Source organism: Microchirus variegatus (assembly GCF_963457635.1).
Source record: "Microchirus variegatus genome assembly, chromosome: 13".
NCBI classification, from domain to species: domain Eukaryota; kingdom Metazoa; phylum Chordata; class Actinopteri; order Pleuronectiformes; family Soleidae; genus Microchirus; species Microchirus variegatus.
The window spans coordinates 22,288,442-22,313,452 of record NC_139814.1 but is presented as its reverse complement, the minus strand read 5'-3'; the positions used below and the strand labels follow the sequence as shown (position 1 = coordinate 22,313,452).

General features: G+C 41.1%; 1 protein-coding gene across 1 annotated transcript; it reads right to left on the bottom strand.

Annotated features, from left to right (window-relative positions):
• Nucleotides 1-2,259: 2,259 nt before the first annotated feature.
• On the bottom strand, nt 2,260-24,774 carry septin7a (septin 7a). Its single transcript, XM_083899743.1, has 12 exons — nt 24,678-24,774; nt 18,453-18,559; nt 13,219-13,319; nt 12,991-13,125; nt 10,337-10,454; nt 9,305-9,397; nt 9,088-9,184; nt 6,057-6,108; nt 5,330-5,455; nt 3,643-3,778; nt 3,407-3,552; nt 2,260-3,110 (listed from the first exon to the last, which is right to left on the bottom strand). Exons 1-12 carry the CDS (start codon nt 24,685-24,687, stop codon nt 3,074-3,076), a joined length of 1,158 nt encoding a protein of 385 aa, XP_083755869.1. The 5' UTR covers nt 24,688-24,774; the 3' UTR covers nt 2,260-3,073.
• Between the last annotated feature and the right edge of the window lie 237 nt (nt 24,775-25,011).

Here is a 25,011-nt window from a genome sequence, read left to right as displayed (position 1 = left end):
ATATTTGGCAGAAATGCATGTTCCAGTTCCATGTCCTGTCCAAAGCCAAGGTGCACACTCATCTTCTGCTCATTACTGTTGCAGAAACACCAGTATTTACTCTCTGGTAGCAGCAGATATTATGTTCAGAGCAGTTTTACAGCAGAATATTCATGTCTGAGTGAATTTGGCGACTTCTTGACTGATAACAGTGTCTGCGTGTGCTGAGTTGTCTTTTCCTTCAGTCTCATCATCGTGTCCACGGCTGGTCAGCGTTAACCCACGAACTCAGTGACCTTCAGGTCAATGTCATGGACAGAGTATATCAGGGCAGTTCTAGTTTGGTACAAATAAAACGATGGCATCGTTAAAAAAATAAAAAACCTTTTAAGGCAGACAGGCAGTCAGAATCGGGGCCAGCACCTGCTTTGCAGCAGAGTTTGATTTGTCTTGCACCATCGTGCCATGACACGCAAGGTTACAGGGGGAGTCTCTGCAATTGGCTGAGAACGTCTGCACGTCGGTGACCTGAGGGCACAACCGACCAATCAGCGGGAGAAGAGGCAGAAACAGATGAACTTGTCAGGCTGGGGAGGCTGTGGCGTGATGCTGTCGACCAGCACAGTGTGTGTGTGTGTGTGTGTGTTTGTACTCGACAAAGTAGCCGGGAGTCCAAAGGGCTCAGCTTTTGTTTGAATAAGCCAGAGGGAAAGGAATCTAGTGTTAAAATTAGACTGTTTTTTTTCTCATCGTAAATATCAGGCATGGACATACAGCAACTCATCAATCTATGAATCCTTGTGTTTGGATTGAATATCTGATTTTGCTCAAACTAAAGATGGAAACACGTTGAAGAGTCATCTTCTGTTTAACCCAGCAGGAAGTAAACATGGAGCCAAAGTAGTTTCCTAGCAACACAATTCCTGTGAAGTAGGTTTTTTAGCAGGGAGCGTCCCTGAACGGCCTACAAAGTGATTGATTTTCTCATCCCAACAAGAACACACTGTACAAGGGGAAAAGATAACTTGGAAAGAGTAGACTGGTAGTGTCAGAAAGTGATTTTGAACAATGACACTAACCTTTTAGTTCAATTTAGTTGAGGAGCACGTGTTCACAAATACATGACACGAACTGGGATAGAGGGATCTGGTGATTATGGCAACCCTGTTTGTCCAGAGCCATTTCATATCAGAAGGTAAACTTGCTAATGGTCATGCGAGGGCTAATAACTGCCAGAGTAAATGCATCTATGGGCAGTTGGGCACGGTAACCAGGCAACGTCGCCATAATTCAAGAAGGTCTTCAAGGCACACGTGTAACCCCTGTGACCTCCAAAATAATCCAACACACCCACACAGCATCTGCAGTCGTCCTGAGAAGGAGTTTCAACTTGAACTTGAACTTCAGGGTTCTAGGGTTGAAGATCTATCCACATGGAGGCATCTTTATCATTTTGAAAAAGCTCACCCAAAACGGCGCTCCACATTAAGCCACCACTAGAAGACGACAAAGGAGGAGGTCTCTTGACGTATCACAAAGGATGTTGACAACGGTGAAAGATGGCCACCTCCATAAAACAAGGCCCTTGCCTTGTAGTACATATAAAATGCTAACTCTAATGCTGTGTTCACACGGGACACGACGCAGATTTGTCGCCCGACAACAACGCTTTACTTACAAGTCAGCGCACAGACGCGATATTATCATCGGCCGAGTGGCAACGAAATCGATTAGCCACACAACGCCAAATCGCGTCTGTCGCTCAAGCTGAAATGTTTGCGGAAAATCACGCCGACGTGACAAATGGCAAATCAGCGTTGAGATTCCCCGAATGACATCACATACTCGCGGCCACATTCCGACGTATTGCGCCTGGACACTCGGAACTGTACGGCATTTCATCCTTCGTGGAAACGTCTGCAGAGAAGAAACCGTCGTCTTGCGCGGTTTCTCGCGTGTGAAACCGTGCAAGACGACGGCTTCACCTCTGCAGTAAATGCTTTAGTTACAAGTCAATGCGCAGACGCAACAACGCAACAAATAACAAATCAGCGGTAAGAGTCACAGAATGACATCACATACTAGCGGCCAGACTCCAACGTATTATTTTTGTTTGTGGTGAGAGAGGAAACCGTCGTCTTGTCTTGTGCGGCTTCTCGCATGTGAAACGGCACAAGACGACGGTTTCTTCTCTGCAGGCAATGCTTTGGTTGATTTTTTACCAAAAACCAACTGTTAGTTTTTTCCCCATCACAATTTTTATTATGTGACTTTGTACAATAAAAACAGAAAACGGGACATTACAAAAAAAATACAGATGCAGTACACAAACGGTGCTAAATGTGATATAAAAGGAAGGTACAGTTTTACTGAGGTGACACCTGTTTGAGCTTCAGCGTTCCCCCCCCTGCTGTTGTTTTATCTAACAAAAGACTTACCGGGAAACAATCTGCTGCGTCTTCTATTTCTGGGGAAAAAAAACGCTGAAGACGACGACGACGAAGTTGGCAGACGTTCGTTTACACTCGGCACGGAGTAAAAACACTGGCTATGATCGTGGAAACAAAATGAACACATGATTTCTATAGAAAGAGAAAACATAACACAACACATGGGTAAAAAGTTACAGAGGATTGAAGATAAACACGGCAGATTCACGGTTACTGGATTTATATTACAGGTGATGGAGGTGCACAACATAACCGATACATACATATACATGTATGTATATATAAACAGTGAGCTGCTGCTGCTGCTGTCTGACCTCTTTGGTTTTTATTTGGCATTAAAAAGGTTACAGCACAACAAAAAAAGAGGACAAAAACATTTTCTTTCTTTCTTGTGTGTGAATGTACGCGTTTATAACATAAAGCCCTGACCCAGACAACAGGACAGTAGAAGAATAACAGTTAGTCCAGACAATACTGCCCCCTGGCTTTCACTTATGATTATTACACAGTAATATGGTCAAACTGTATTCTGTAATTCATGAAGTTTGATTGGCAGATGTTCCGACAATCAAGTGCAGGCCAAAAATAAACAAAAACAAAAGAACAACATGACACTGTAACATCAGGTGTGTCATCCAGAGTTATTAAAATATCTTCTTCTTTTTGTTCTTTTCCAAGGTCCTGCAAAAAAAAACAACAAGAGGGAGAATTTACACCTGCATTTATCTATTTTTTATCCTTTTTATGTCTGATTTCATACATATTTCGATTTTCTGCTTCTTAAATGTGAATATTCACTGGTTTCTCATCTCTTATCTTCTAATTATAGAAGATAATATAATTTGAGAACATCATTTAAGGTTTAAGAAGTACCAGTCAACATTTTCTGACATTATTTGGATTAAACTATTAATCAGTTGGAGCTCTACTATGTTCTCTTTTTATAAATGAGGCCTCATGTGATGGCGTGCGTTTACCTGAAGGCCTCTAGCTTCTGCTGCTCCAGAATCCTCTGCTGAGCCTCCCAGCCTGCCTTCTCCTCCTCGTGTTGGCGACGTTTGTCTTCCAGTTCCCTGTGCTGAGCCTCCAGGTTCTTTTTCATCTGCTCGTGACGTCTCTGGAGCTGCAGATGAAGCCACAGAAGAAGATACTGAACAAAGGAACGCAGGGCGTACAATGATGCACGTATATATTGAAGAAGCAGTCTGTTTACCTCGACCTCTGAGTCTTTGAGCTTCTGGAGCTTCTCTTTGACCTTCATCTCAAACACTTGCTCCATTTCTTGTTCCATCTTCTTCATCTTGGCCACGTGGTCCCGTCGCTCCTCCTCCATCTGAGCCAGAGGACTCCTGAGGACACAAACCAAGGTCATTACACTCAAACACACTCGGTATGTGTCCACCCCAGTAGAGAAGATCCTTCTGACTGTAGAGCAATGAAAGATGGAAGAAGCAGGAACAGGGAGTGAGGAAAGGTCCAGCTTTGAAACCTTCCCTGGAAACAGTCCCGTCACTGACGGCTTCCAGCGAGGGTTTGATCTCAAAGGTGATATCGGGAGAACAGATATATCAAAGGAAGCTAAACAAACCCAAACTCTGACACCACTGTCTTCTTACCAGCAGCAAAAAACACATATTAAGGAGCCACAACTCCACAAATCGGCATTATTTTCTTGTTTGTGAGGTTTGTCTCGCCATGTTTCCACCGAGTGGAACGGTCCGGTATGTATTTATTTTGCGTTTCCATTAGGAATAGTACCAAAATAAGCAGCCCTTAGTGTACCAGAGTAATGGTACGGTTCAGTACGGTACGGGTGGAACAAGCTGCTGGGCGTCCTCTATTGTTGTCCGTTATCCACCATCGGGCACAGTCCACATCTCACCTACCAAGTAAAAGTATTGTTCTCAATGGAAATGCAACCTTGTACCAAACCATACCGAACTGTACCATGAGGGAAACAGGGCATAACCAAACATGTTCATGGGGTGATGTAGGGGATGGTTAACGGTAGCAGCAGACAGGAAGTTAAGCAAAATTAGACACAATGGACAGCAGCTATAATTAATAGTAGTAATGTTGTAGTAAAATGGAGTATTTAGCCGTTAGTTGCACATAATGAGTTCTCCTGCTGTGGTTAAAAGGAGAAATATGTGCAATAATAGCAAAGCATGTAGCCAAGCATACTTATACAACGTATAAAATGTGACGCCTAAACGTCTCATCCTTGTCCTGGTTATATCTCGATCTTGGTTTGCATCTATATCAAAGTAAATTGATTATAAAATAATAAAAAAAAAAAAATCACAATAAGACATTTAACCGAAATGATTGAGTGCTACCAAACAGAATCCCTTTTTGTGAAAGAATATACAGTATATACATTTTGTGTTGCAGGAAGAAAAAAAAGAAGAAAATGGCCAGAGGAGAAGAAGAAGAGTGGAGACACAGTACGGAGAGGAGTTACATAGTTATTAAGTGAAATAAACTTACATGCCATCATCCGTCTCAGGTCTAAAAACAAACAAATGCACAGACACTTAACATGCGGTTATGAATCATGCACTAGCTGGTGATTACTGAAGGCTGCAGCCGGTGGATTAGGAGTCAGACGGTTGTTGAATTAGTGCGGTCAGATTAGGCACAAGTGATACGAGTGGCCAGTTAGTATGTGTGCGTGTGTGTGTGTGTGGCTGTAGTTGTTAGTGTCTGTGTGTTTGGGTTTAAAGATGCGAGCTGATTTAGTGACAGCTTGCAGGCCACTCGCTGTGACCTTTGACCTCTGGACATCACGTCAAAACGAAGAGCTCAGACGGTCCTGATTAAACCAGGATTCCCCGCTGTGCCACGAGGTCACATTTACTCCCGCGTTGAAGAACACCACAGTGCACTGATCCACTTACTTGGTGAGCTGTCCCTTGTTCTTGTTGTTGTCCACGCCGTTGTAGGTGACTGCAGCCAGTTTCTTGCTGCGGTAGTTCTCATAGTGAACGTTGTTCGTCACGTCCTTCAGGTCCTGCATGTGGGTCCTGGAAAAACCACAGGAAGAATTCTGCTTGAAGGTTTGACTTAATTAAAATACTATGATCAATCAAGTTTGTAGACGCTCACACCAAACTCCATTGAGAAAAACGGCATTTTTAGCTCATAGGAACATAGGAGGCTGCTTATTTGGTTATATTGTGTCCCTTAATTAAACGTGAACAATAGATTTACCAAAATATAATCACAAAACAACACATTTGAACTTCCTGATGACAGCATCAGTGGATCAACTCAGCCTTTAAGCTGTGATGTTTAAAAAACACACAGATTTTCTCTATGGACTTTGGTGTGGGGTGGTTTAAGTGACGTAAACACAGCAGTCAAGTTCTTAAGATATCAGTGATTAACGCTGGAGTAGATTTTATTAGATAAGGCTTTTATGAAGCAGCTAAAAATCTGTTTTTCCTCGAGTTCCCTCAGGCACAGTGTCTGTACCTCACACTGACAAAACAAGACATAAAAAATACAATTAATTCTGAACAATAATAAAAAACAAATAGGAAAGACAGCAAAACCAAATACAATAATCGCAATACCGATAAAAAATATAAACCCTAATAATGAGTGTTGTGTGTCGTTTCTCACCTGATGAGCATATTCCGGAGGATTGTAAAATCACAGTGCTCTCCGTTCTCCACTGTAAGAAGAGACAACAGTGGAGTGAATAGATGAACAGACAGAGAGACATGACTTGAAATAGACACAACAGAACTAGAACATGTCCAAGGAAGACATATAATGTGGCTGCTTATTTGTTTTTTATTATTATGTTATTATAGTCTTTTATTGGTCACCTCTTACCTTTGTGGCATTTCCTAACATGCTAAAACACATCTTTTCTGAAAGGACTTGAATTCTAACTTTTTTCATCATAATGTGAAAAGGCTGTGTGCACCCAGAATCACCAGCAGGGGGCATCACATGCTGCTTTTTCCTGTCCACTCCTCAGAGATTTCCCTGCGGCACAAGCTTTGCATAGCTTCTCAGGAACCTTGCCCTCTCTCTCCCTCTCTTTCTGTTTCTCTCTCTCATCCTCTCTCTATATTTATGTTGACATGGAGGCCAAAAAAAAAAAAAAACACACCAACATTTTTTGGTATTTGAAAAACTCGCTGTGCAATCAAACACATCACACACTGGTGAAGCAGCAAAGCAGCAGTCGCACAGCAGTCTCAGGCCTGGTGTACGATATTCAAACTGCTCGAGACGACAAAAAGCAGAACTACTGTAAACATGAAGATCCTGAATGTTCTCTTCACTGACTCTAAACCGTCTGAACAACTCGTCCACAGTCTCACACTGCAGCAGAATGTCATGTAATGATTCAAACCACGCCACAGTGTGACAGCAGCTTCCTGTGTCAGGTCAAACACGACTCTCATATCCTGTGCTGAGGAGAAAAATCTCATCGCTCGAGTGCGTCACTATTCTTTCTTTCTTTCTTTTTTTGTTGTTGGTACGATCAGAATTTCTTATGTTTTCTTCACACAGGATCACATCTTAAAGCGAGCGCTTTCAAATATCACATTAAGAGACACTTGGGAGTTAAACGGGCAGATATTAAAGACACTCCAAGGAGTACAGTTCTTCTCACAAACGCATACATTAAGCCACAAATGTACATACATGTGTACAAAAATAAAGGCGAAGCAAGGGCTATAAAAGAAACGGTAGAAATTAAAGCTTTACCTCAAAAGGTTTCTTTGAATTGAGACCAGATACTGACACATAGAACCAACAATTCTGCTTTTAGCCACTCAGCTGTATCTCTGGTTCCGAGACAGTGAGTGGTTTATAAACTGCAGTTTCCAGTCAGAACAGGCCGTTTAATGGCGAAATTAAGATCCATAGAGAAACTAACTGTTTCTAGCTCATGAGGAGACAAGGACTGCTGGTCTGTGACTGCCTCGTTTGATAAGTTTGTAAAGTAAAATTGCTGTTAAATTTTTCCTCTATGGACTTTGGTTTATAGATGGAGAGGTTTACAGTCTTACAGTAAGATAAAGCAGGGAACATACTCTAAAACATATTGTATATTTTAATGAGTGGCGAACATCTGTTTCTCCTTGTGTCCCCTCGAGCAGTCATGTTTTCACTGAAAGCGCATTTAATAAAAAAATAAAAAAACCAACATGCCAACAAGGTGTCAGTACGCTTCAGAAAAAAGTGAACTCTGACAGCTGTCACAGTTGATGTGGGAGAAACTTTTACAGGATCACAGTCAAGGCAGTCGGAAAAGTGGCAAAGTCTTTTGACTTGACGAATGAATGCTACAGACAGTAAGGTTTGGACGAACGTGAGCCAAAGAGCTGATATCACTGACAGGGGGGTTTTAAGGCCAAGACATTTATCCCGTGGGCAAAAACAAAAAAATGTATTGTATTATGTCAAAATGGAAAATAAAGCATTAAAAAATCATATATATACACACATATACATATATGTGTGTATATATATATATATATATATATATATATACACACACATACATATATGTGTATATATATATATATACACACACATACATATATGTGTATATATATATATATATACACACATACATATATGTGTATATATATATATATATATATACACACATACATATATGTGTATATATATATATATATACACACACGTGTATATATATATATATATACACACACGTGTATATATATATATATATACACGTGTGTGTGTATATATATATATATATACACACACGTGTATATATATATATATATATATACACGTGTGTGTGTATATATATATATATATATACACACACACGTGTATATATATATATATATATATATATATACACACACACGTGTATATATATATATATATATATACACACATGTATATATATATATATACACACACATACACATGTGTATATATATACATACACACATACACGTGTATATATATATATATATATATATATATATACATACACATATATGTATATATATATATACACACACATATATGTATATATATATATATACACACATGTGTATATATACACACATGTGTATATATATATATACACACACATATGTATATATATATACACATACACATATATATACACACACACACATATATGTATATATATATACATATGTGTATATATATACACACACATACACATATATGTGTATATATATATATATATATACATACACATAAACATATGTATATATATATATATACACACACATACACATATATGTATATATATATACACACACACACACACATACACAAATATGTATATATATATATATATATATATATATATATATATATACACACATACACACACACACACACATACAGATACACACACACATATATATATATACACATATATATGTATTCATAGATATACATGTATACATATATATGTGTATATATATATAACATATTTCTTCTAAGTGTCAGTATTGGACACGAGTAAGTGATCTAGATCTATCCCTGAGGACCGTTTGTGCACATGTGCGTCAACTCCATATTGATGCTAGAGCAACAACAAGAGCACGTGTCCTGTTCAATAATCCAACGCAACTCCACTTAATTGATGCATGCACGTTGACCTTCAGTCTCTCACCTTCAGCCACACCCCATGGGTACTGCCTGCCACGCACTCGCTTTCCATTGACCTCGATGATGGTGTTGCTGCCAACGACGGCCAGCGGTAAGCGTTCCTGCAGAGAGGAGGGAGGGAGGGAGGGGTCACCACTGTTGTGTAACTCGCACATAATGGCTAAAAATATATACATACATAAATTATAGATTACAGACTGTGTGCGAGAAGAAGAACACACCTTAATTTTTTTGACCAGCCTCATCTCCTCCTCGTCATCCGTGTCTGGGAACTCGTAGACTTTGATTTTGTGCTCTTGGATTTCTTTCATGATCTACACACACACAAACATACACAGAGAGAGGAAACAGGGTAAGACAGTGTGACATGGAAAAACCTCTCATGGGTGATAATGGGTAGTGAAGTGAGCTGCATGAGGAACAAACAGGTGTGTAAACATCAGTCGTACAAGCAGTAAAGTGTGTGTTCATGCAGTGATGCTTCTGTAAAATGTTGTGCTTGTTTCTTTAACCATTAGCCACACGAGTTAATTAACAATAGCCATTTTCTACTTTAAATTTTAATGATATTGTACATTAGCGGCGCATAAGCTATGTGATCTTAATAAACCAATGAAGCTACTGTTATGTAAGGCTGCAGAAAATGTTTCTCTCTCTAAAAGACACATAGCATAGCTGATGAAAAAGTTGTAAAATAAGACTATCGGAGAGAAATAATAAAACCTAACTCGGCTAAATCGTACACAAATGTTTAAAGAAGCCCACTGACAGAAGACAGACAAACATAAAGTCTTCAGAAATGAAAGATTCAAAGAAGGGCTGCAACGATTAATAATCGATAAGTTTTTGTTTTCTTTTTTTTCAACAATTTAAACAAGCTTTCGGATTTTTCAGCCTCTTGCATGTGAATATTTTCTGGTTCCTTTGCTCCACATAACAAAAGAAATCATTCAAACTGAATATTTTTGGTTTGTGGACAAAAACAAGACATTTGAGAACATTTCCAGATTTGGTAAAGAACATTTTCTGATATTTCACAGACCAAACAAACACTCAGATTAGCAGATTAGCCTATTATGAAAACAATGGGTTAGTTGCAGGTCAAAGAGTAAACTAACTGCAATTAGACACAGAGCACAAGGAAGACAGGATTATCTGCTTCACAGCTAACACGCACTGATAAAACCCTGTCATTAAATCCCGTGGACACAGAAACGGTGAAGAATAACATTAGAAAAACTCATAACACAGACCTGTTTCTTGAACTGTTGACACTCCTCTGGAGTCATTGTGTCGGCTTTGGCGATGAGAGGGATGATGTTGACTTTTTCGTGTAACCGCTTCATGAATTCAATGTCGAGGGGCTTCAGTCTGGGGAGGAAGACACCGTTACAGAGACAGTGTTAGTTTGTTAGTGAATCTTCCTGCTGTTTAGAGAGATTCAAAACACGAAGTGGGAGACTAAAGGATGCAGTTCTTTGTGTAAATGAGGTCCGGATGTGAAGGATATGTAGGATACATGGTTTTTAGTGAACACGCTAAAGTGAAACTCAAGAATTTTAAATAAGATAATTAGGAAAGATGCAGACTCCCACTTGTGGCATTTCAAAATAAATCACTAGGACTGTGCGGCAGCAAAGTAGACGGCATTTCCAAGTCACACATTTTCCCAATGATGGAAAAAAAATAACTGATATTGTTCCTTCACGTTTGGTAGAAAGCTATTTTCTCCTCAACAGAAGTAAGAACAATGCAGCGAACAGGAAGATTTGAATTCCAAATGACACGCATAAATCACGTCTTAACAAGGAGGATTCATTTCAGTGTCTGCAGAGATAATCAAAAACACTCCGGAGTTGGAATGTTCCAAGTCTTCCACCATCGAAGCTCTTTAATGTCGTCTGGTTCGAGTGAAGACTTTTTTACGATATGATACATGTTTTGCATTTGGGCTTAATTTTATGGTGCAAACCCATTTCTCACGTCGAGTTCTTCCTCCGCTTGCCGTAAATGACATATAAAGTGCATATGATATATTGACATGTAAAGGGTTCATTGAAAAGTGTCTGTGGTCGGTCATGTAGTATATGCATTTGTCTGGTTTCAAAGAGCATGGAGAAGGTTGTTCTTGGCCGTTTCCACACTCACGATAGTTGATTTAATGACTGTAATATCAACCACCATTGGCTCCCCGTGTGTGAAATCGGAGCCGTGGACAAATGTTTGGGTTGGGAGGGTGTCAGGAGGCCAACATCCACTCCAAGAAACTGCTCCTCTCACATACATAAAAACGGTACGTGGCAGAAGTGAGGGGTTATAGTGGAAAACAGCTGATGTCCCAACATGACGCTTCAATGTAGAGACGGTGCATTTATTGTACGGAATTCTGACCCAAAAACGCTGTTCTGTTCATCGTCTGACAGTAAATCACGCGAAACACAGAAGTGATGATTCGTTTGATTTTTCTTCTCATTATTCAAATGTATGCACAGGATTTCACGAGGCGTCTGTCGGGATTTAATGACGTTCTCCCGGGGACTGCACTGACGCAAACCACTGAATCTACAGAGCTTTGCCTCTTATCAAACACGAGTTGCACTTAGAACCTGTTGTTAATAATAATAATAATAATTCAATTTATAGGGCACCTTTATTATAATACACAAACAGGACAAAGAAAAGAGAAAGTTGTTAAGGTGTCAATGATACTCTAATTTTATACACACACACTAACGCAGCACCAGATGCTGCAAATGAATAGAACCATGTGGTGTTTTTATTATTTGCCAGATGAACCAACAAAAGTCTGTGGTCAGATTCTGCACAATCACTCGCTGCCGGCCAAACAAGCCCCACAGCTGTCGACTGCAATAGCATCTTTTGTTGTCGGCAGCTCAGTGTGGCATCGTGTGCCGCTGCCAACACAACCCGAGCCAAATTGAGTGTGTGTGTGTTATTGTATTTGTTACTTCTTTTAGAACCGTTTTTTCCTGGCATAAACCCTGACTTTGTGGTGCCAAACCTGGTCCAAAAAGTTTAGGGCTAAGATTTGAATTATGAGTAGGTTAAGTTTAGGGTTTAGGCATTAACTAGTGCTTGAAATCCAAGGAATGCCTTTGTCATATTTATATACTAGTCTCCGTTTGAACTTATCTTTTTTATTTCTATGGAAATTACTTGAAAATACAGAGACGCCAAGCTTTAATTCAACTAATTGCGCTTTAAAATGCACCAATTTTCCAGTGCAAATAGTGTCGTGTTTACTTTCCGTCACTAAAACCAATAAGCGAGATTACACTTTTGGCTAAACTTTTGCACCCTTACACACGCCCGTTAAGATTTACAGCTCTGCTGCTTATTTACCATGTGAGTTCACAGTGTGGTAAAAGGAGGGGGGAAACCTCGTCAGAAGACGGCTTATGGTAGAAACCATCGAAAATTACCGAGTGATCCTTGGTGTGGCCGCTATGTAACCCCAGCCTGACTGCAGCACACATCTTCATCGCGCACCCTGAATCGCTCTGAAAGCTAGTTTCAATGCCTATCTAGCCATAAGTACCAGACGCCTCGATACCCACTCAAAGTTTGGACTTGAAAACATCCAAAAATAGGAGTTTCCCTTCAACATAAGCCCCTTTTCTAAATGCACTGTAGTTTGACATGGCTGGAGGGGCAGTACGGTATGTAAGAACACAAATACCCGAAAAAGGTGCTCCAGATGTTCCCCTAGAACCTTCCCCGCCAGCTTCCTTGTATCATTTCCAGATAATATACAAGTAAGCTTTTGTAAGAACACAGCAGGGGCAGCTCCTGCTAACACGACCCAGGCACCATCCAGATATTCTCCTGCAGATGTCTGAAACCACTGCACTCATCTCGTTTAAAAACAGGACCCTGCAGTACCTACCCATGTCCAGAAGGCGCAATAAAGTAGAGGCAGCAGTGCACTCTGTTGTCCGGCATCAGCCGCCTGTTGACTCGTGACTCTGAGTTGAGGTAATCCTCAAACTTGCTGTCGATGTGATCGATGACCGGCTGCCAGCTGAGGAACACACGTCACTCGAGATCAGTTTCAGGTACAAAAGATGCAGTAACTTGAAGTATTAAACCTGTGACGGGGGGGGGCAGAGCTCACCAGTTACTGTTGTCAACGGCGTCACCAAAGCCGGGGGTGTCGACGATGGTGAGCAGGAGCTGGACGCCGCCTTCCTTCACCAGAACCTTGGACTGTTCCACCTGCGAGGATCAAAAACGGCGGACAGTGAGGTGACTTGAATATTGATTGTATACGTAGTGAATCACTCTTTAGGATAGAACGGTAGAAGATGGATGGATGGATGATTCACTCTGATCTCGTTTGCTCTTCCTTCTCTGAGTAAGAGACCACCAAGGGTCGAGGACGGTGCATCACTTGTGGGTCAAATTACTCTCATATACACTCCAGCGTGGCAAGAATTCCAGCTTTTATTAACTTTGTTAAATGGACGGTTCTGTGTTTTTCCTTAGGAATGACTCATACATACATATTGTATAGCAAATTTTACTTGTAAGAGGGTAATAATGAGCCAAAGTTGTGAAACTCCAACACTCACTCCAGCTCTGTTGGACACTGCACATGCATACATATTTATGTTGCTGTGTAAGAATTCCTTGTAGCTGTGTGTGTGTGCGTGTGTGGGAGGACATGTTCATTCTCAAGTAAAACCCACTGAAATCACATTCTGGTGATTGCACAATTCACACAATACACACATTAATAAAGAAAGTAAACATATTTTTGAAGGTTTCAAGCCTCCCAGAACCCGAACGTTTACAAAATATCAGAAGCATGACCACTGATGACAACTCCTCTACACGCTCAGCGACCGTATGAAAATACACAGGCAGACCAGACGTTTACAGTGGGTTTGGTTTGCAGCTCTCGAAAAACCAATGAGTCGCAACCAGCTCTGACCACACAAGGCCTGAAAGCCCCGTTCTTAGATCAACAGAACTCATGATCGGCAGATGATTTAATCCGATTGGATTTGATTTAATCAGCACATCAGACGGATCGGTCATAAGAGAGAATTTCACAGACTGAGCGAGGTCTCACCCTCGCAGACACGCACACTCAGGTTTGTGCAGCTGTCCTTTTTGGACCTTCATTGAGTCCCGTTCACGTGGACACCCTAAACAACTCGAAACAATGACGTTCTGTCTGACTACAGTCAGGATTTGGAACACACACAGTACCATTTGACCGGTTTAAAGAAATGACTTGGGATGCAATTTACGACTGCTGTGATCGTTTTTTCGCGGTAAAAATCCAGAAAATATGCAGCCGCGTCATTTCATGAAATAAATAAGCTTGGACATGAAATACTGCAGCGATTGTGGGATTTGCTGGAAGTGACAGACACTCACAGTTTACTTGTGGTCGCATGGTGGTGTGACAGAGTGGCGCGTCTTCGACTATCTTCAACGCGAGAGAGCGCACAAACTGACAACAGACACATTTCATTTGAGCCTGGTGGTTTGTCATTTGTCACTTGTTTTTTTCCTCATTGGCAGCCATGAGAGCAAGCTCGATGGGTTCTTGCTACAGCGCACTCAGCTCTACCTCGCTATCTCTATCTATTGTTTACCGTTTTATACTCACTGTGGGTCACAGGGCTGCTGGTGCCAATCCCAGCTGACATGGGGCAGAAAACCACCATTTACTCACAATTTAGAAAGGTTTGAGCATGTTTTTGGACACATGGGAGAACATGCAAACTCCACAGAGAGGCCCTCTACAATGCATACAGACACATTTAGTATGCAACCCAACTCTTCACATACCTGGTTGCCATTGACTGGCTGTCTCAGCTGCTGGCCTCTACAATCCCAATCCAATCACACAGGACTGCAGCACCAAATTCCTGGGCACAACCCCCAATATGCCACCCACCATTCACTAGGCCGAGCAGATTTGACACCAAGATAATTAGTATAGCAAGAAGAATTTTTTAAATGGCATTACACTGGATGGCTACTAATAATTTGGTAATGGGAAGGTGTCTCACCAGGAAAATATGAAAGGATTATGCTTGTTTTAGAAGCAAGATCTAATAAAACAACTCCCATTTATATAACCCACGTTTTAGACGGTACCGTATGCTACTGGGACTGCTGAGTGGTGTTTCTGTTCCTCTATTCCACAACAAGATGAGTCAAGTCACAGACATGACTGTATTGCAGACACGCTGCCCTCAGACGGTGAGCTCATGGGAAAAAATGCTGGGAAGGACAAGGACGCCTCTCAATTCAAGGCAACTGGGTCTGTGTTATACACTGTAAATATATATATATACAGTATATATAGAGAGAGAAAGCCCAAACAATTCTCATTGTAATCACTATCACATTCAAGCCATGATTTATAACAAGGTTCTTGACCTGCAGCAGCCTGGAATCCAGATTCATCACCAGGAATCAACAACCCCATGACAAATTGTTATATTATGCACACATTTGCTCTTGTTCTGATTTATATTGTGAAATAGGCAATGGTTTGTCAGTTCTAAAAAAAAAAGGTGGATCCCCAAGTTTGAGGACGATTGGCTTAAATGTCCCAATATCTTCCAAAAAGTTCCTGAGAAGAGCTCAGACAAAAAGCCTTAACATGGGATGTCAGTGTGCAGCTGCCAGGCTCTTCAAAGAGCCAGAAGACAGACAACATCCTGTTTTGGAGAGAGGACATTTCACCTAAAAATTTGAACCAATTCACATACTGGCACATGAAGCCATCACAGACATCAAAGCTTGCAAAGTTTGATTCTTGCCAAGCAAGAATAATACTGATTTGTGCAAGTCTCGGGGTCTTTTGATCTCATTTGCAATGACGACGCAGAGTATGAGGGGTTTGTCAGTTTTCCTAAAACATAGCTTACAGCTGCATAGTTGAACTGGAGACGCTGTTTGAAGAGTGAAAGTTGATACTGTTGGTGTGAGGGCGCTGCAGCAGGCTTCTCTCGCTCTCTCCTCCCTCCCCCCTTCTTACATGTGTTCGCTTTGGTTTAATGTACAGTAGATCAGCTGCAAGCCAAGCATCTTCCCTTCACCTGTTCCTTGTGATCTTCTGCTTTGCTCTAAATCTCCTCTAATCCTCGACAACACACCGAGGAACTCCACCTGCCCTCGCCCCACTGCAGACTCCACTCTGTTAACATTCCGATTACACCTCCTCCTCAGCTCGTCTTTTAAGTTTAAATGAGATTAAGACCGAGATTCCTCGAGCTTGTCGTTGAGACAAAGTCTGTTTACGCTTCCTCTTATTTTTCAGACGCCAGACATTAATTACATCTCAAATAACTTTTTTTCTACCATAGTCTTGCCAAAGAATGTGATGATGACACCTGGGGGGGGGGAATGCTGTGTGCAACAGAATCCTGTTCATTATGAAAGAGAGAAGGAAGATGACCAGACAGGCTGACAGAGTGGCTGCTAAGTGTTTAGAGAAGATAGGCTGCGTTGTTCCTAAGGCTCAGTTAGGCTGAAGAGCACACGAGGACAGGGCCTTGATCGCACGCCAGCAAACTGCCATGTGCACTGAGCTCAGTCTTGTCCCGTCGGTGCATAGACATGCCTCGCCTTTCAAATCACACACCGACTCCTGCTTCAGAGGAATGTTGGGATTAAAACAATAACAGTAATTTAAAAAAAAACAAAAAAAAAACAACCCAGCAGATTAACACGGTATCAACGTACCACTGCAATAAAGTCTGCAACAACACAGATGAGGTCATCGAAGAGGGTCATTTAGATTTTCTGCTGCTCATTATATTAGACATACACTACCGCTCAAAAGTTTGGGGGTCACCGACGTATACAATTTCGTGTTCGCCATTAAAAGTCACACTTTTATTCATCAAAAGTTGTTGTAAAATGAATAGAAAATATAGTCAAGACATTGACAACACACTTTGCTTACGTCAAAGAACCAGCAAAACTGTTTTCAGCTGTGCCAACTATATTGCACAAGGGTTTTCAAGGGTTTTCTAATCACCCAATATCCTTCTAATGCGGTTAGCAAACACAATGTACCATTAGAACACTGGAAATGGGCCTCTATACACCTATGTGTATGCTAGAATAGTTGTTTACCACATTAACAATGTACAGAGTGTATTTCTGATTAATTTAATGTTATATTCATTGAAAAAATTTGCCTTTTCTTCAAAAAATAAGGACATTTCTAAGTGACCCTAAACTTTTGAACGGTAGTGTACAGGTAGTCAAATTGATTTTAATGTTGATTTATTACGTAGCTCACATTAAAAGTTCTTTTTCTGGCATCGTCACATCGATTCTGTTCCCGGGGACCAAACAGAGGCACAATAAAAACAACAACACCAATCACACAAAGTTACTGACTGCAGCTTTAAGTGGAAAACGGTATGAAAGCTCAAAAATAGATTATTCCCATGGGAATTAACAGAAATAAATCGAAACCGTTCAAAATTGAAGGTTGGGAACGTCAACATAATTGGCAAATAATGTACTGTCACACAATCTTGGCTAAGACAATCCGATTTGACGCAAGTACAGTTAAATATCAATGCCTTTCCTCAATCACAGGCATATAGCACACCACTGTAGGCTTAAGGGAAAATTCTCCTTCATTCCCATGGAAAGCTTCCAGTTAGGAATATGTCCAAAATTCCCAAACTATAATCCCATGGAAGGTTTCTGGAAATGTACCGATAATTTTCTGGCCCTTTGCAACCCTAGTTATCGCCCCTCGCTAACGACTGGCAGACGTGACGCCAAACCCCCCCCCCCCCCCCGCCTCACACAGATTAGACCGTCTAATTTTGAGTTAAGCTAAAAATCACCATTTTCGTGTGTCCTCGTGTTTCCAGTGATTACAGGAAAATCAGTGCATCAGCACCTCATACAAGCACACACACACACTTCAATAAATCTGAAACTATTCCTTTAACACTATCCATTTACACCGCCTAATTTGAAATTCTTACACATTTTTTTGCCTTAAGCAAACAAACCTCCCCGCCTTTGTTAAAACCGATGAACCAGTTTCACTGGGGTGGCAACAGGCTGGGAGGAGCAGCCTGACAAAACAAGATCTCACGCAGCAACTATTCGGCTCAGAGCTGTAATGTAATGAGAGAGAGAGGGGAAAAATAAAAAAGAGTCTGGGCGCACCTGTGTGTGGTAGCAGCAGCCTCAGGCCGTGACACCGTAACTGGCCAGAGTTAGGGTAAAGTCACACACACACACAACTCTTTGAGATTGCAAAAATAAGCGGTTGTGAAGGTAAACAATGAAATGACGCTTGACGAGAAGATAGGTGTGGTAAAGAAATAAAGAAAAATGTACACGTACCTGTACAGTTTTTTTTATTCTATGCGAAGGACCTGGGTAGTCAGTGGAGTACAGGTCTGTCAGAAAGAGCGAGTTGATCAGCGTCGACTTCCCAAGGCCAGATTCCCCTGAAAAGACAAAGGACAGAGGTATGGTGAGCACCAGAGAGGCTGAGACACAACATTCAGATGTTTATCAACTCTTCAAGCAACACATTCTTTACATGTTTTGCAAGATTCAAAACTTTGCACTCTTTTTTCAAATTCTTTCTTGTCTGCATTTCAGGAATCTAATCGAAGAATCACTGGAACTGAGAGCAAAGAGGAAGTGAGATTTCAAACCACCACACAGTCCATCATGAAGTCTCACTATAACAACACGGGGAGAAACATAGAAATCAAAAGCACAGCATCGGTCTTCATTTATGTAGACATTGGCAGACAGAGTTACAACTCACTTGGGATTAAATTATCTATAACATGACTTTGCAGACGGATCTTTTCGTGCCTTGAGGCCTCGTTTCTTGTTTCCTTATCCCTCTCTATACGATAACAGTTCTCTGTACAGACCCTGTACAGCAGTTTTGATTACATCTTCACCTCACAAATGTCCCAGAAGAGCTTCCATCATTATTTCATGTCACAATCAGTGCAGCAGTGATTAGAGGTCGACCGATATGGGTTTTTCTATGGTCAATGCCAATTTTTATATATAAATTGAAGCCAAATTTGAAAAAAATTGGCCCATATAGTTCTAAATTTCCTCAATCTGCTAAAATAGTACTGTTAAATAATAAAAAAAAATAAAAAACACAGAATTTCAAATAATCCAGCCAGACCATGCATGCATTTTTGTGTTTTAAAGCCCACGCTTACTACACTCACGTGGAAAACCGAGCGCCAAGTTGTTTGTTACAATCTGCTGTCTCACCGTTACAACAATACAAGAGAGAGAAAAAATACTCTGCATGATCCACGAATAAAAGGGCCTGGCTGTGGTGATCCAAGGACCAGCTGAACAAAGGCGTCAGTGTGAAAGAAAAGGCAGTCACACGCCAGCCTGGCACTACTGCAAACGGGCTGATTGTGACCTTTACAGTGGCCAAAACGGCCCAAAGCTGCCAACATCCCGGTCACTCACTGCTGAAAGAAGAACTCAACACACAAAAGGATCCTTCAGTCACACACACAAGCACACAGTCGTAAATATTTTCCTAAGAGGGCAGAGCCACATTTATGTTATAGTTTTAGACACATGTCAGCTTTTTTTACAACTGGTCTGTGAAGGAGAAACAAGCGAGATTGGAGCTAAAAAAAAAAGTCTGCAAGGCCGAGAGGGGCGAACGTGCAGATGTTGCCAGGGTGAAGCTGTGGTTCTGTGCAAACTGTGGGTGAAATGCATGTGATTAAAAATGCCAGCTTCAATTAAGGAAACCAGATTGCAGTAGTACAGCAGGACTGAGATATAGTGGTCCCAGAGAAGAGGTGATCTGCTGCTTCTACAAGAACCACAGTCATCACACACACATGCAGGGGACGACTACATAATTCTGAGCCACTGTTGACCAGCATTTCTGCATGAAATCTATGCACAATATCATTGCAATGATTATAAAAAATATGTTTGAAAGTAGCTGGAAACCACAGTTAAATCACTGCAGCTTACATTTTAGTTAAGAAAAAATGTTTTTTGTTGTAAATGGAAACAGAACTTTCTGTTCATACGACTTACATTACAACAAAAACATTCCAGAAGGTTGTAATGCTGCAAATTCGTTTTAATTATGTTAAAAATGAGCTTTGAGACTGATGGGAGATATGCACCTCCCATTAAGAAGAAATTAACAGCCTTCAACATGACATTTTTATTTACATTTTTTTACATTTGTCCATAGTGAAGCATAAGATAAATGTATACGATTTTTGGATTATATCCGATTTACATGTTACATCTCTCCGATATCCAATCCAGTGATAGTGGATGAGAACTACTGTATACTATGTACTGTAGCAGCTCATTTGAGTTCTTAAAATTTCACTAAAAATCAGTTTTTTTTGGGGGACATTTTTAAGTGAAAATCAATCTTTAATAACATTAGCATTCATGAGATCCTTAAATAAGTGGAAAGATGCTTGGTCTCCTGCCTCTTTATTGATATACTCATTAGCACCAAGTCTGGTTTAAACCATGCCCAGTATATTTTGGCTAAATGGTAATATACCGTATATATCCCAATATATATAGTATTTATATATTGCAGATATCCAGCAGTCCATTATCAGCAAACAAGAAAAGTTTGACGCTTCAAATTCAAATTCCCCCATGGGATTTCCAGGACTGGAAAACTTTTCCAAGACACATGGTATCCAGATAAAAAAAACACACAAGCCTTGAGTTCTACCCTCATAAAAGAGGTTTCGCTCAAATCCTTGACGTCAGAGACCGAGACAGGACTCCATTCAGTGTCATTACCGCCTGGCATCCCAGTCACAGCACCAAAGGAGGCCTCTTTCAATGAGCTCAACCGGGCCAAGCGAAGAAGGCCCACTGGCTGCTCGCTCTGCTCGCCAACTCACTTCCTTTAAAGGAAATTTCCAGCAGCTGTGTAAACCATAGGGTTTATTCAAAGGCATTTCCCACTGTATGGAAGAGGCTGGTCGAAGAGAAGGCAGTAAAGTGTGATTTTGAGGAAGAGAGGCCCTGTTAGGTTAAATCAATTGACACTAGACTACTAATATGAATGTTACATGAAAAATTAAAAACTCTGTTGTTTTTTTTAAGTGTGGCTGACACATGGTCGGTCCTGACAGCCACCAGGGACACAAGGAAAACTACTTTTGGCCACTTAACAAAAAAGCTCACCTAATAAAATCCACACCTGCCGAGGTCTGCTGTATTTTTAGTTCACAACTTCATCTCGCTCTTGAGACGTGAAGTTTGTAAATAGCTCACTCTCTGCCAAAGTCCATACATAAAATCTGTGTTTTTCCCTCACGGGGACTCCAGTGCTATGATGTACACTACAAACGTCAACAAACTTTGTTTTCCTGTGGGAAAAGGTGGTCAAACAGAGAGTTTTGCCATTTTATCTCGCTGTGTGTCAGTAACTCATACAACAACACTTCATAAAACCTGAACCTATCACTTTAAGCAGTCGTCTTCCATCCACCTCTTTATTCGTGAACGGGACTTTCCTTTTAAACGGAGCGGGAGGCAGTAAACGTTTAACAAGTCTGAAGGCATGATGAACATAAAGACGTTAGACAGATATCTGTTGGCAGAGTCATCCGTTTTTTTCCTCCTGAAAGCCCTTGTTATTTATACAGGAGTGAGCGCGCGCAGTCGACCCTCTGTCAAACAAGTCTAAACACAATGAGCTCCAGCTGCTGTGGCCGACATCGAGGTCAGTTCCTGCCAATGTGTAAATCACTGCCAAATATTGACTTTGACCAACAAATAGCTCTGGCCCACTTTCACTCGTCCGCCCCCGTCCCACACAAGGAATCCAGCTCAAAAATGATCTGTGGGCCTCATAATTTGATAAGAGTTGCGTCCACAGAAAAAAAAAAACAGGGACTAATTCTGCATTTTGACATAAATATTCACTTTTCTGAACATGTGGAAAATATGTAGGAGAAAAGAAATACACTTAAAATCATATGTTAAAGTTCAAACTGCACAAAGCAGCTGACAAAACGCTACCGATCAACCGACGACAGGCTCTAATCGCACTTTCAGCTTGGTGGAAGCTTTCTGATTAGTCACTAAAATTTTTAATTGTGCGTCAGTGGACCAAGCACCCTAATGTTCCCAAGTTGAAAAACTTCAGCACACACATTGGATGGGAAATATGCATGTGTCACGCCCTAATAACTTCTATGATAGCCAATAAATTCCAGAACCGATGCGCCGCCTCTCTAGTATGGAAACTCCCATCTACTAACTATTAAGGAAAAGTATAAACACACAATCCCGACACGGCGTTGACGATTTTGCCAATTAGCCCGCGATTCTAATTACATGCTGCACATAAAATTGCCACATAACGACCTCTTTCCTGAGAGTGCAAAGAGAGAGGGGGGGAACTCCAGGGCGTTTACTACACCAACACAGCCAGAGGGGAGGAGGCAGCCAGCGAGACCGACTCTTTTGCCCTAGGGGCAGGAAGACACTGTGTGAGCTACCGACTCAGCAGACAGGAAGTGACATCACTAAAGTATTCAGCGCTTCCTGTTCAGGTATCCCTGGACAGCATGTGGCAAAGAGAGAGAGAGAGAGAGGAAGGGCTATGTGGCTGTGTCTCCCTTCACATCAGCGACTCGCTCTTTGACTTTGGCTGCATTAATGGAATGACAGGAAACCTCCTCCCTAGCACACAATCCAAGAGACATAAGTCACACACCAACACACAAATGCAGCAGTGTTGGGCGGTGTGCACTGCTGAATTGGAAACATTTGCTTTGAATACGGTTTTCCCCCTGAAATTGTGTTTTATGTGCAATTTATCCTCCTCGACTAAATCTGTCTCTCAAGGGTTTTTCTCAGCCAGCTGCTAAAACGTTCAGCCACGGTATTTTTGGGGAACCACGAAGGATGGAGGATGGGTATCATTGGGATTTTATTGATAACAAAGCCAGTTATCTGTATAGATACTTGATATTCTTACTGAGGTAGGTGGTGGAGAGCTATGAGAGGGGAGGAGACCAGCCTCTTCTGTTTAAACCAACGGACTCCACTCAACTGAACGCCTGTAAATGTCTGACAATACATGTGGCAAAAAGACAGGAAAGGCCATAAAGGAACTGATATTTACCAACGTGGTATGAACCACGGTGCTAGGGGACTGCCCTCATCTCCCTTGAGAGCACACCTGGTGTCTTTTTGTACTTTTGTTTTGTTTTATCCAGTAAAGACGACATAACTGCATAGTTACAATCGCCATGGCAGACCAACATGTAATATAAATATCTATAACAGCACCATTTTTTCCCAGATTATTGAGATTGCAGTACCTGAATATGATGATGCAGTGCCAATGCAGTAGCAACTGTGTACACCCAATTCTACTCAACACAGAAGCTCTAGGAAATAACCCACAGACTGTTTTTCAAAAAGCTATCTGAGGACAACCTAGATGTAGATAAATACTGAATGGAAGTCAATGATTTATTACATGACATTGACATGTAATAAATCATTGACATGACACAGTCTCCATCGCTAGTTTAAGGTCTGCTTTAATAGAAACGTGATGTCAATTTTGTCATTGAAGTTCCCCAACACAGTATGACTTGACGACTGGTATCATCTAATAGTTGCCTGGTTACAGGTGAACTTCTGATTGCGCAACCGCAAAAAAGCAAATGACGAGGCTTCAAAGCGGAAGTTAAGATTTGCATGTGCTGCCACTGGAGACAAACAGATCCTATGACAAACACAGACTTGTGTATGTAAACAACATCAACGTTCAGTCAAGACCTTGGCACTAGCAATAAGCAAACAGAAAATCTCAGATCGCTGTCACAGACTTGAGTGTCACAATGTGTGACTGATGACATAATTGAAGACATGTTGAATCAAATTCAGCCCAGTCAGGATGATGCCATGACACAGCATCATGTGTCTATTGTCAGCTGATTTCATCTCCTCTCTGTGCTCATAAAAAAACAGGAATTCACAATCGAGCCGTTCTTTACTAAACTAACGAATGCTTTCATGTATCCGTTGAATGACAACAGAATAAGAATAAAACAGTGACGGAAACACGGCCCATTAACCAGCAATTACTTCCAAGTTGCTGCTCGGCTGAAGTAAAGATTTTATAAGCACAATATAACGTGATCAAAGTGCCGCGCCGTGACTTTCAGCTACATTTTCTTGTAAAAATGATCACTGAATGGTAAAAGTTGGAAATGACGTTTTCACATATGAACTCCAGATATTTTCCACAGTTCCACTCATGCAACGCACAACCAGATTGAGGCACATCCTCACTTATGCTGTGACATCTGGATACAGGAAGACGGGAATACACTCACTCACTTGCTGACTGAATTCTTCCGAATTGACCCGATTAATTAATCTATTATTGAATGAGATATCACACTGATGTCTTCACTCAGTCACTCGGCTGACTTCAGATGTAACCGAGTCATGAACAGAGTAAACTCAAACATGCACATTCTGTAAAAGTGGCAGCGGTCAGCGGTTAGAGCCAACCAAACAGAAAGAAAGTGAATTTCTTACCTACAACCATGAGCGTGAACTCAAAACCTCTCTTCACAGACTTTCTGTAAACTTGGTTGGGGAGGTTGGCAAAGCCCACATAGCCCTCCAGGTTCTTCTGTTGCTGTGATCCAAAAATAAAACACACAAGTGAGGGAGGTTTCATGAGAAACACGAGCGTAGTACAGCGCAGTCGGTGGCACGCCGCACTATTCGCTAGCTTGGATTACAGATTACTACTTTTGTGCCACCACAAATACACAGACAGCTCATGTAAGAACAACACAGTAAAATTTTAAAGAAAGGACTGCTTAAAGGTTACTTTGACTTGTTTTTAACACAGAGGCACTGCAGG

Coding starts and splice junctions, on each gene's coding strand:
- septin7a (XM_083899743.1), bottom strand. Junction 9,398..10,336: donor GTCAACAGTTCAAGAAACAG/GTCTGTGTTATG, acceptor GTGTGTGTGTAG/ATCATGAAAGAAATCCAAGA. Junction 6,109..9,087: donor CCCATGGGGTGTGGCTGAAG/GTGAGAGACTGA, acceptor CTCTTCTTACAG/TGGAGAACGGAGAGCACTGT.